This window comes from Thermobia domestica, chromosome 10, assembly GCF_964235325.1.
Source record: "Thermobia domestica chromosome 10, izTheDome1.hap1.1, whole genome shotgun sequence".
NCBI lineage: Eukaryota > Metazoa > Arthropoda > Insecta > Zygentoma > Lepismatidae > Thermobia > Thermobia domestica.
Genome location: NC_137463.1, coordinates 268,971,974 through 268,985,014, shown reverse-complemented (window position 1 = coordinate 268,985,014; position 13,041 = coordinate 268,971,974). Strand labels below are relative to the sequence as shown.

The 13,041-nt window shown below is 36.6% G+C and overlaps 1 protein-coding gene across 1 annotated transcript in view; it reads right to left on the bottom strand.

Annotated features, from left to right (window-relative positions):
- Positions 1–13,041, bottom strand: part of rod (kinetochore component rough deal) — a 224,765-nt gene that overhangs the window by 20,558 nt on the left and 191,166 nt on the right. Inside the window, exons 32-35 of the mRNA XM_081729572.1 lie at positions 12,610–12,772; positions 12,301–12,398; positions 2,865–3,033; positions 831–1,026 (exon numbers count right to left, since the gene is read on the bottom strand). Coding sequence (XP_081585698.1) covers positions 831–1,026; positions 2,865–3,033; positions 12,301–12,398; positions 12,610–12,772 — 626 coding nt within the window. The remainder of the gene's footprint in view (positions 1–830; positions 1,027–2,864; positions 3,034–12,300; positions 12,399–12,609; positions 12,773–13,041) is intronic.

Here is a 13,041-nt window from a genome sequence, read left to right as displayed (position 1 = left end):
AAGCATGGATTAATAATACTCAAATAGGAGAACATATAAAACATATTCCACCTTCACGTCATCCTCTCTTTTATTGTTTTGCAAGGAAAAAATTACAAGCTTATCATTCAAATTGACCAATTTACAAGTAATATGTGCGTCACTGTTTGGATTATTCTGAGTGGACTAACGTGTCACTGTTAGGAAATATAAGAAAACAGATACAATCTGATACATAACAGAGTATACAAATATTTTTCATGAAGAATACATAAATAAATAAGTAAATGCATTAGATTGGGAACGAACGATATACGAGGAAGAGTCCGAAATTAAGTTTCTCCAGGCGACTGTGGACAGAGGTGGGGATGGAAGACCAAGAATAGCATGTGACATTAAAGATCAGACGTACCTTTATTTTTCCACATAAGTACCATGTATATTGAGACATTTGTCATACTGGTCTATGATCTTCAAAAACAATTCCAGGAAAAATTCAGGGCTCTATATACGGAAGAACCGTTGAACATCTTCTCTTGACTTTAGCATTGCTTTCAAAACGCCTGCAGCCGAAAGTCTTCTTCAAAGTCGGAAAGAGATGGAAGTAACTGGGTGCGAAATCAGAACGGTACGACGGATGGGCAAGGCGCTCCCACCGATGAACTGCAATATGGAAAACGAGAGGGGAAACTTATTTTCGGATTCCTCCTCGTACTTTTTAACGCCATAAAGATTGGATTTTCTCGAAAACTACCCATGAGAATTCTGTTAAGCTCGATAGATTTTTGAGATTTTTAATTAGGTTAGACAATTTTAGCGGCTAAATTATGAAGCAAAGGAAGTGCTAATACCTTAGTAAAGACTCATCCTCTTCTAAACTGACTCCCTGGTTTTGGTCCCAGAGTGGAGCATTACTCACAGTTATGGATTCGTCTAAATCGACTGATGAAGGCTCAGGCGCCAACCATTTATACACTAAGTCTAGACGTATCTTGCTTATTTTGAGGCCGTGCAATTCTGCTATCTCATCAACAGCTGCATTGATATCTTAATAAATAAATAAATACATAAATAAATAAATAAATAAATAAAATAAAATAATGAACGAATTTTAGAAATATAAAGGACTTGTGATAAATCAATAGCAAGGACAATTTTGGTAAAATCACATAATTACTTTACCTCATGCACAGGATGCTAAAATGTTTAAAAAATAATTCGGTGATATGAAAAACAGAACTGTTTAAGTAATTGAACATGACGCGTAGCTTTGCCATTTTTCTCCTCAATGACTCCACTATAACAATTTCAAGTGTACAATATTAGATCATTTATTTACCATCAATAATCACTTCTATCTTCAATTACGGAAAGCATATGCAAATTGTTGTTACAAGGACAAAAGTAAGGTATGTTCAAAAAATATCGAACCTTTGGTTGGCAAAAATACATTTATTGATTTGGAAATCCGAAACACTAATTCCCTTCAAAACAATCTCTTGGTAATGCACACCCTTCTCCCAGCGCTCCCACCATTGTTGGAAACACTTCTGGAATTCAGTTTTTCGAATGGTGTTCAACCATGCCGTCGCATTCCGCATTATATCTTTTCTTGACTCAAATCGGATTGTACATATAAACCAAGGATGTTATAAAATAGAGGATCTGACCATACAACAAAATCGTGAAGCCATACGTTACAGCTTCGCCACACTTACTCTGCCCACTCCGCGCCACTAAGATCGCAATGTCTTGAGCCAACAATCATGGCGGAAACCAGAGTAGTCAATCAGGCGTGCAGGCTCGGACGATGCTCGTTTGTCACGGTGTTGAGAAAAATTGGGGTCACTGTTTGCATTCTCCAGCATCTCCTGTGCGATATCCAGTTGCCATTATTTCTGCTCCATTGTTAGTAGCTTCGGTACAAATTGCGTGGATACTCTCTTCATGTCCGAACTCTCGTTCAAAATTGAATGTACCGATCTGATGCTTACCCGTATATCGTTCACAATTTTTCGGACTATGATACGACAGTCCTGTAAGACCACAGTCCGCACTTGCTCAGTGACATTGTCATTCCGGCTTGTTAAGAGCCTACATGAACGTGGTTTATTGACCACTGATTTGCGGTCATATTTGAAGCAGCTGTATCATTCCTTTATGCTTGAGTTACTTATGACATCGTCCTCAAAAGCCTGTCGAATCTTGCGAATGGTTTCCGCTTCGGCATCGTCAAGCTTTTGGCAAAATTTGATGCAATATCGCTGCTCAAAAACTGAAATCCAACGACCGCTCACTACACGCCTTCACTCGCTGGCCCACTGGCAGCGATTCATGCTTTCTGTGGGCGAGACGACTGCGTACGAGTGTCCCCTCTGCCTCTACACTGAAGAAAGTCTCCCGTACTTCATTGGTTTACGGGGGGAGGGAATAAGGTTCGATGCTTTTTGAACACACCTGGTACACTAAAAAGCTACACAAAACACATTTAGGAAGAAGTAGTTGTGAAAAGTGATGACATTTCATTAAAATCAGATAAATTTTATGAGTTATCATGGAACAGATAAACACAAATGCCGGTTGAGTCAGATACTTGAAGTTAATTGACGTACGCTTCAATTATTATTTGAACCATAGTCTCGTTAGCTAAAAGCAATGTTGCATTAATAAGTGATTCTTAAATACGGATATGTGCCTACGATATCTAGAAAATTTAGCAGTCCATAAAGATTAATATTCAATCCAGAATACATTGGAAATACCTCTAATCTTTCCGAGAAATTACATTTAAGAAATGCAGAAACCTAAAACTAGCACAAAGGGATGAAAAAAAAAAAAAAAAAAAAAAAAAAGATAGATGTTAGACAATGAAAGCAAGTATCTACCTGGACAGCTATTGACTGCTCCTTGGATGCTCTCTATAATGCTTCTATCATGATACAAAGCCTCCACTAGCTGCTGAGGGTTCTCCATTAATTCTAAATATTCAGAAGAATTCAATCCATAGGAACACAGGATCTGTTCTGTACCCAGGTCAAGGTACTTTCTATTAATCTAGAAAAAAAGTTATGGAAAATACTTGAATCATATATTTGAACCCCTTCGCCCCCTTATAACACTCATTACAATCAAAGTAAAATGATAAAAAGTTCATTATGTACTTTATTTTCGCGCATAATTTTTGGATCTTCCTACCCTCTTAGGTTGTGCAATTTAACAGGGTAGAAGGGGGAGGAGGGAATTGGGAGGTATGTTTTTGTCAATCTTTTTTCCCGTCACAGGTTATAGGTGTTGTTCTAGTTTTTAAGAACTGATTGCATATTGTAGGTTCTTCTGTATCTACTGTGGTAACAGTAAGTTTTCGGCATCATTACTTTTGATGCTGCAATATTTTTCTTGTTGTTGTTCACACTTCCACCCAATCACCCTCAAGGGGGTAATTGGAAAATGAAATAAAATTTTTGGGTTTTACGTCTCACGCATATGCCGGTTAGCTAAAGGAGACGGTGATGATGAGTAATGAATGAAATGGTGGAATGAAGAAAGTAAGAGGAAACGGGAGAACCCCGAGAATACCCACGCACACGGTGTTTGTACACCACAAAGTTCACTTCGCGGGAGCAGGGTTTGAATCCGAGACCCCAAGCACCAGAGGTGAACGCTCTACCACTGAGCCACCGAGGCACCAAGGGCGTAATTGGGTGCAAGATGCTTAAAGCCATTGCCGGTGGGGGTGATTGGGTATAAATGAAGAAAACTCAAGCTTTTATTTGGTGTATATAACTTGTATTCCACTTAGAAACTAAAAGTTTTATGTGGCTTAGAAAAAAAAATACACTTTTGTCTATGCAAAATAAGGAGTAACTTATTTCTAAATCTGAAAAGTATTTGAATGCCTTTTCAAGCTTTCCAGTTATTGTTTATAGCACAGTATATTGTGATGTGAACATAATCCAAAATGTATCACATACGAGAGAAACTATAAACGGTCAAAACTTCGGCCGAAAACGAAAATTATAAATAAATAAATGAAATACAAATAGGAAAACCAAGAGAACAGGCCATGAAATTCAACCAAACATAGGAGAAGGTAATAAGAATAACACTAAATAACTATAAACTATTACAATAGAACATGTGTTGGAACTCTGGATTGATAAACAGGTCCTATTTACAGCATCAGCACTATTGGCATACGCAACGGCCACTGGAGGCCTAAGTTGAACAAAATAGCTTAATAAGCACAATGCACTATGAAATAAATGTGTACATCACAAAAGACAAAGATAGAACAGCATTGGCACAGCACTTAAATGAATTCTAAGCAAAAAATGTTTACTTAAAGCATTCCACCCATTTACCCCCGCATCATGTACAAATTTTAACGAAATTTTAACTGCTTCACAGTGAGGATTCAAGATTGCTGCTCGTCACGGCACCATCCTTATGATGTTTTCACGCAGCAGTAAAAATCTCGCTCAAAACATCCCAGATGCGCGATTTATTGTAACTCAAACTAAAACACACACAAACGTGAAATTTGGTTTTAAATGTCATTTCTCAAAAACCTCTCAAAATTCATCTAAGCTTTTTTTTTTTTTTTTTTCTTTTTCTGATCAACATCTACCCACCTAAAATGTTGGTGTAGTTAAATTCCATAAAAATTACTGAAATGCAAAATATAAATTTTTAAAAAGTTTTAAGCCCAAGTACCCCCAGTACCCAATTCCCCCTTTCTACCCTAATAATAAAATCTTACGCTGAGATTGGTACAATGTTCTTAAATTCATTGCAAACTATTCAGCAATTCTCCCGCGATGTAATACTTAAACGTAGCTTTTAATGTGGTGAAGAAATTATAGAAATGACCTCCCTCCTAAACATAAATTTTCAAAAACGCTGGAAACAAGAATATAAACATGTTAAACTCATACATTCACTCGTTAGTTGCTACTTTGCCTTCTATCACTTCAATATTACAAAGTTCATTTGGTTAAACATTTGAGCTTTATCAACTTCAAAAGGAATACGGAAAATCAAATGAATTAGGTAAATTAGTTAACATCCCATGATTATGTTATGTTAAGAGGGCTACGGGAGGTGGTGATGGTGATAACGAAAGAAAACATAATGGAAAAAAATGGGCGAATTCTAAGAAAACCTATTCACACGCTGTTTTTGTCACCCACAAAGAAATTATACAAATGAAATGAGATACAGTATGCAAAGAACACATTGTTATATGAAACACTAATCAGCTTCAGATAATAATCATATAACTCAGTGGCCTAGATGCTGAAGTAGAAAATGAAGTAGGCGAGGATGATAAAGGATTTAATATTCTTCGAGATGAGTTTGAAAAAGTTATATCTGAGGAATAGCGAATGGAAAAGCGACAGTGATACATAATATACCAATCGAATTCATTAAGAATATGGGAGACAAGGGGAAGAACGAATTGTTTAGACTCTGCAATGAAATACATGACGCAGAAAAGTAATCAAAAGACTTACTGAAGATGATCATGATACCATTGGCTAAGAAATCGAATCGAGAGAGATGTGGGGACTATAGAATTATTAATTTTATATCTTATACAGCAAAAATTATGCTTCGAATACTGAATAGAAGTTTGTATGGAAGAAGTTGAAAAGAAATAATTCGGCTTTAGGAGAGGTAAGATCACAAGAGATGCAAATAGCGTTTTAAAAGTAATTGGTGAAAGGCTTATAGAAAAAGGAAAAGAGGTGTATGTTATATTTCTTTATCTAGAAAAGGATTTTGCCGGATGAAATGTGAATTGTTGTTGGGAGTTCTAAAGAAGGTTGGATTGAAATGGAAAGCTCGAAAACCCATTACAAATTTATATATGAACCAATAATTATTAGAATAGGGGAAAAATGACAGAGGAGAGTGCAATTGGAAGGGAAATTCGACAGCAATGCTGTCTCTCGCCAAAATAATTTAATATTTACCAAGAAGAGATAGTGAAAAAGAGCCTACATAATGAAGACGTTACTTCGGCAAGAGGTACAATGATTTGATGTATACGGCTTGCAGATACCATAGCGCCTATTTCTCAATTAAAAAAAAAAAAAAAAGTTATAGAAGACCTGAGAAAGAGTTGTAAAGAACTAAATAACTAACTCTGTGGCTTATGGAACCCGAGGTTCAATGCCGCGTGCCGCGTTCATCTCTCTCTCTACTGACTTCTATCCTTAGCCAACTGGATCCAGATTCTACTTTGGATTCCTATTTCTATGACATCCATCTTAATATTGTCCTCCCTCTGCGCCTAAGTCTTCCTAATGGTTGTTTTCCGATTGGTCTTCCAATTAAGACTTTGAAACCGCTCCTACTTTCTTCCATCCTGGCTACATGACCTGCCCACCTGAGCCTCCTAGACTTGATGACCCTAACAATGTTTGGTAAAAAGTATAAATCGTAGTTGCTCGTTACGAAGTTTCCGCCATTCCCGTTCCTCTTGGGTCCGAATATTCGTCTCAGGATCTTGTTCTCAAATACTTTTAGTCTATGTTCTTCCCTCAGAGTAAGCGATCATCTTTCGCAACCATATAGAACAACATGCATGATTATCGTTTTTATATTTTAAGCTTCAAATTCCTCGACAGAATTCGCGACAACAAGAGATTTTGAACTGGATAATAACACGAATTCTATGCTTTTAGTCGACATTTAATTTCTTCGTAAATATGGTTTTCGTCTGTTAATATTGATCCTAGATATTTGAAAGTATCCACTTTATCAAAAATATTATTCGATATTTTAACGCATCTGTAATTTTCCCTATTACGATCCCGACGCACTTCCATGTATTTAGTTTTCTCTACACTTATTTCTAAACCTATGTCCTTGCACGCGTTTAATAAGACCTCTGCATTTCTTTCTATTGTTCTCTTGTCATCCCCTATTAAATTTACATCATCAGCATACGCATAACCTGGTGAACACCATTCAACTCTAGGCCCTGGTTGCTATTTTTGATTTTTCTTATAGTGTATTCCAGGACAGAGTTGAATAATAGTGACGATAACGAATCTCCATGTTTCAGGCTGTGAAGAACATGGGACGAAAATAAAAGTTAGAAAGATAAAAGCCATGGTGCTTGTAACGAACAGTGTGTGTCAAATATAGAAATAAGAGGGAAGAAAACAGAACACTAGTATTACTAGTGATGATGTGAAGTACGCAACGAGAAATAAAAGCAAAAATAGGAATGGCGAAAGAGGCTTAGGAGGAAGAAAAGTCAATTTTGTGGGGCCTTGAATAAAGAATTGAGAAAAAGACTCATAAAATCTGCCGTCCTAAGCGAAAAGACCCTAATTCCACATTTTTTGAAAATCGATATATTGGTATGGGAATGTTCGTCGTACAATTCTGTATCTATTTAAAGTGAAATTGGCGTTGTTTGACCAATAGGTAGAGGGTAATGATGTCATGAGTGTTCACCTTATGTTCAAAACTGTAACTGAAAGTAAGCGAAAAGACCTTAAATGGCAATTCATAAGCAAAAATATTTAATTGTATTACCACACAAATTTTAGATAGTGAAAATATATTTAATAAAGTTTTACTGAAATACAACAAATTTGAACGTACAGCCTAAGCCAAAACGAGTTTTGCTTATTTTCTCGAAAGTATGTGAAATGGAGATAAGGCCTTTTCGCTTAGCAGGGCAGAAGTGCTTTGTGTGGAATATTGTAATGTATGAGGCAGAAACATGGTCATTATGCAAAAACTATGAAAAAGGGCTGGGAACTTTCGAAATGTGGGCGTGGGGAAGAATAAAGAGAATTAGCTGGGTCGAGCGGAAAACGAATATGAGGGCGTTAGAAATGATGAGGGAGAAAAGAACAATTTTAAATGAAATTGGAAAGAGGAAGACAAACTGATTAGGACATTGGCTAAGAAGGAATTGTATTATGAGGAACGTACTAGACGGTATTGGAGATGGCGAAGGATGCTAGAATTGATGGACGATATTAAAACACAAAAATCGTACATGAACATGAAGAGGTTAGCACACGACCGTGGAGCACGGAAGCTTCTCAGTTGCCTCATAGAGAGCTGTCAGTAACAATGACAGTGTATCTATGATAATGAATTAGCTTCAAACCACACATTTTGGTTATTTTGTTATAACTACCTAGTTTGGAGCACCTTAAGCTAGTAAGTATTTAAGACTATAAACATAAGTGGTTTGTGTTCAGTCAAATTGAAAACAGTGATTTAACCGAAGTCGTAACAGACGGAATAGTAAGTGTAAACACTAAATTACGATGCCATCATGTGTCCTTCGGTTAAATCTCGGGAAAACTTCAATACCAATTAACTGAAGGAATTTCCCTATTGCTTTACATATGCATATACAAAGATAGCTTTGTGAAATCTATTTAATCAAGTACATCTAAAAGTGTTTCAGTTCTTGTTAACTAGGCTATGATTAAATTGATTCACCGGATTTTCGGGAACACTAAAGTTTGAATAGAAGCATTCCTTGCGTATTTTTCAAACAAATCTTGACAAGATATTTGCACACTGACTAGCAGATACAATAATTTAAACGAAATTAGCACATATATAAGAATTAACATTGTCGAAGCCCAAAGCCAGAACGAGGAATTCCATTTTATGACAAGTCACGGAAATAATATGGAACCTAATATTTCTTGTCCATAGCTTTATATTTCTGTTCATATTATATATATAAAGAGAGAGAGAGAGAGAGAGAGAGAGAGAGGCACGAGTTTTTCGCATTAACAATTTGAAAATTTCGCGTTTCGTTTTTTATATTTCGTGTTTTATCTCATTTCCCAAATAAAGCTTAGCATTTTGTAGCTCTTGTGGAATAAATATTCCCTAACATTTTTTACAATTGTTCCTTTTATCCCTTTCCGTACGGGAACTTTTTAACATCTTTATAAATCTCCACCAAACTTCAACCGCAAACAAAAGAAAAACGCACTCTTGTATGGGATTGACGCATCTGTACGACTTATGTAACCCTTAAAATTGTAGCGACCCGTCCCCGGCTGAAGAAATAAAATGCAACACAAAAATATATAATTATTAGTGATTGTAGGTGGTACCCGCACAACCTGCACAATCGTGCAGGTACGTCGCGGAAGGGTTATTCATAGATCAGCAGCATTTCATTTGTCTAGCAAATAAAACCAACCTTTTCCGTCTTTCCTAGCTTTTGTGATTAGACGCTTTCTTCTATAGGCCTGCCATTTAAATTTTATTTGCGTTTTCTTTTATCTTCTTTGTTCTTGAGATGGGCTTTAGATTTAACATGTTTCTCACACATATATCTTCCCTGTACTATTCAACGCGAGTATTGCACAAACGACACATTAATATATACAACCCAGAAACATAAAAACCATAATTTTCGAACTCCTTTGCTCTAGTCTCGATATTTCCGGCTTCCCCATCACGGACAAAGTGTTACGCATCACACAAGGAAACGAATTGACACACGTGAACATGTCAGCTGCTTCACCCAGTCATTCTAAAACGCAGACTTTCAAACAAAGGTGACGACGCGTTGAGGCTGATGACAAGACGGGAACGTGCTTTCTGCGGCTGACCTTGAGTAGCATAAGACAGAAGGTATCTGCAATAATGTCATTGGCGAAACGGCTCTTCCTTCCCATCCAGCTGCGATGGTGATAGCTAACGCGAAACATGTCATGTATACCCAAAACGCACCGTTCATGCCACGTTCTACCGTTCTGTCAGCGGAAAACTGGCGTGTTTAAATTAATTAAAATGTATTTGTTTCGCGTTATTTCGCGTATTGTTAGATATTTCTCGCAAAATTGCCAATTTCGCGTTTAATCGCGCAACGGAAACCAATGAAAATCTCAAAACGTCACAAAGAATATCTCAAAACGTCAAGAAAGTGAAAATTACTTAATTCGGAAGCATTTCGTTTTATGGTGCATTGCGAAAAACTCGTGCCTGTATATACATACAGTAGAATTCCGATTATCCGAGCTAATGCGTACCGAATCTAACTCGGACAAGCAAAAACTCGGTTAACATGGATGTTTTTATAGGCATTTCTGTACAGTATTTATTATTGTTGTTTATTGACTATTTCTCTTGATTAGATTTTAATTATTAGTGTATTTATTACATATTATTGCTCATACCGTACAGTATTATATAAGGAATTAGCCATTATACAGTAAATAATTCGCCGGTTTGATATTGATATGCACATGAGTAGAAGACAATGCAAATAAGGTAATATTTAACATATACTTTTTTTTTTTTTTTTTTTTTTTTTTTTTTAAGTCTTTGACAGTCTTCTGCTTCATTAATCTGCCTCGCAACATCATAATGTCAGCTGGTGCAGTGTCATCTTGCTGTTCGACGTAGAGCAGTGCCTTCTCGATCGCGCCGAAACCATCCGTGTGACTGATTCTTTAAACATTTACCATTTCATTGTCATCTTCGTCATCCCCACTGTTACCTTGAGTGACTTTTACAATGGCCTCATCGGACGGTTCATGCTGTTCATCATCTCGCATCCCATCACTAACATCTTTATTGTTATTGTCTCTATAGCCTGTTTAAGAGAGCTACTAATTCTACATCATCTGAAGATTCCTTGTGCTATCATTATTTGACGAAATGTTTCCAGTTCTTCAGGATGGTAGAATCTTTTACATCGTCCCAACGTTCTGCCAACCAGTAAATGAATCTTTTAGATTAACACCTTTTAGCCTTTCGACAACTGTTTTGCTATTTTCTACATCTTCTAATAAGTGTTTCAAAAGTCTGCATCATTAGTTTCATTCTGGGTTTTCTAAAACCCCTTGATCCATAGGTTGAATCAGACACGTTACGTTTGGGAGTAAAAAAAAGAATAGTCCGGATTTTTCTGCTTACCAACTGACATTCATCGGGGCTTTTTGGAGCATTGTCAAAAATTTAAACCACCTTGTGAGGTAGATTATTTTCATCAGAACTATTTTAATACTTGGTACAAACTCCTCTGGAACCATGATTTATAAAATGTTGAATCTATTCAAGCACTTTTTTTGGTATCTGCATTTGATAGGAGGATTTTCCACATTGACGTTTTTAAAGTTTTTTTTTTTTTTCTGTTCCTATCAGTAAAGCTTAAGTTTATCGTTACGAGATTCGTTTGCACATACCAAAACCGTCACCTTTTCTTTACTGCATTTATAGCTGGGAGTCAATTGTTCGTGCTTTGATGCTAATGTCTTTCTGGGGAACATTTTAAAATTCAGTTCTGTTTCGCCACAATTATATAAATTTGTTCAGGGCACAAGTCGTTATCCTCAATGATATTATGCAATTTGTTAATAAAAGAACTCACTCCACCTGACTCATCTGACAAAATCTTGCCTGTAATGTTCAGTTGTCGAACATCATACTGCTTTTTCCAACGATTGAGCCAACCTGTGCTTGCACTGAGTTCCTCTTCTCCGCCTTTGCATCATTTTTTTCCCCCAGTACTTCAAGAAGTCCGAAGCCATAGCTTGTAACATCGGATCTGAAACGGGACAATCCTTTTCTCTCATCTTCTGAAATCATGCCTCTGACGTCTGTTCGTAATAATTGTTAACTTTCATTGTCTCTTTTCTTCGTGAATTTTTCATTTCCAGTCACATGTGCACGTTGAATTACCCATTTTTCAGTTTCTGCCCTTTTCTTTCTCCAGCCACCAACGGCCACTTCACCAACACCTAAATCACTTGCCACTATTTGATAGTTTCACCACGATTTAATCGTTTAATAACAGTAAGCTTATCTTCTAATGATAAAACAACACGTTTTCTTTTTTTCAGTCACATACAGTCGTGAGGATTCGAAGAAACACACAGAGCTTCTCACATTGCTTCGTTGTTAGACAAAATACTGTATGTATCTTGTGACTTCGGCGTAAAAATTGAAACTTAAGAAGTGCAGCAATTAAAGCTCGCCGCTTAAATGTCTCAACGTCGGGGTGGGATCGTTATCTTTACGCCAGCATCATTTTTGCTTTTTTCCTGAAACAAAAGCCTGCAGACTGCTGTTTTAACCAGACTAAATTTAAAAGATGCTTTTCTTTTTTCTTTTTTTCTTTTTTAATTAAGCTCGGATAACGCGGAACCTCAATTAATCTAAACTGGGATAGTCGGAACTTCACTGTATATTTAAAAGAAAGGAAAAAAGTTATTTGTCAACACGGAAGCTCTCACATGAAATAAATTTAAGAATTGAAATAACCAGAAAGGAAAAGAAGTAGCAATGATAGTAAATGCTATTTTCCCCACTTACCTTTTGATATGCTTCATGTGCTTTAGGACCACCGTCTTCTTCCATCCATTGCTTTGCACACTTCACACATCTTTTAACTGCTTCTACCTTATTTTCTCCTGTACGAAGACAAATCTCTCTTCAGTATATAAACAAATTTCAAAATAAATATTTCAAAGAATAGGTATAACAAGATAGTGCACATTCTTTTCACAATGATAGCCATAATTTTGTTAATTCTTTACATTTATATAATAACTAATTCTTTCCATATGTATACAATCACTTGTTAACAGATAGGTGGATATTGTTTTGGGAAGGAATACTTACCTAAGGGCAATCGATAGACGACCCAATCCATGACAGCAATTGCCATTTCTAAGTTTTCCATCTGACTCAAGTATTCATCTATTTTCTCAAACACATCGGCGTTCCTGCCTTTCACACTGCAATCCTCATTCTTCGCCTCATTTGCCCGAATAATGGGTTTCACCTAAATAAATCATCAAATAAATCATGGATTTAATTTATACAGAAGTGAAACAAAGGTAACCTTAAGTAGTAGTCCCCCCGTTATGGCTAGCCGAGTCAGCAAAAATTTTTGTGACGTCATAGGTCAAAGGTCAATGACATTGGCCCGGGGTCAATGACCTAGGGGTACCTAGGACCACCCCCTCTAAATTTTGACAGGGGTACCATGGCCCACCCCCTAAATTTTGGCAGGGGTACATAGGACCACCCCCCTTAAATTTTGGAAATTGC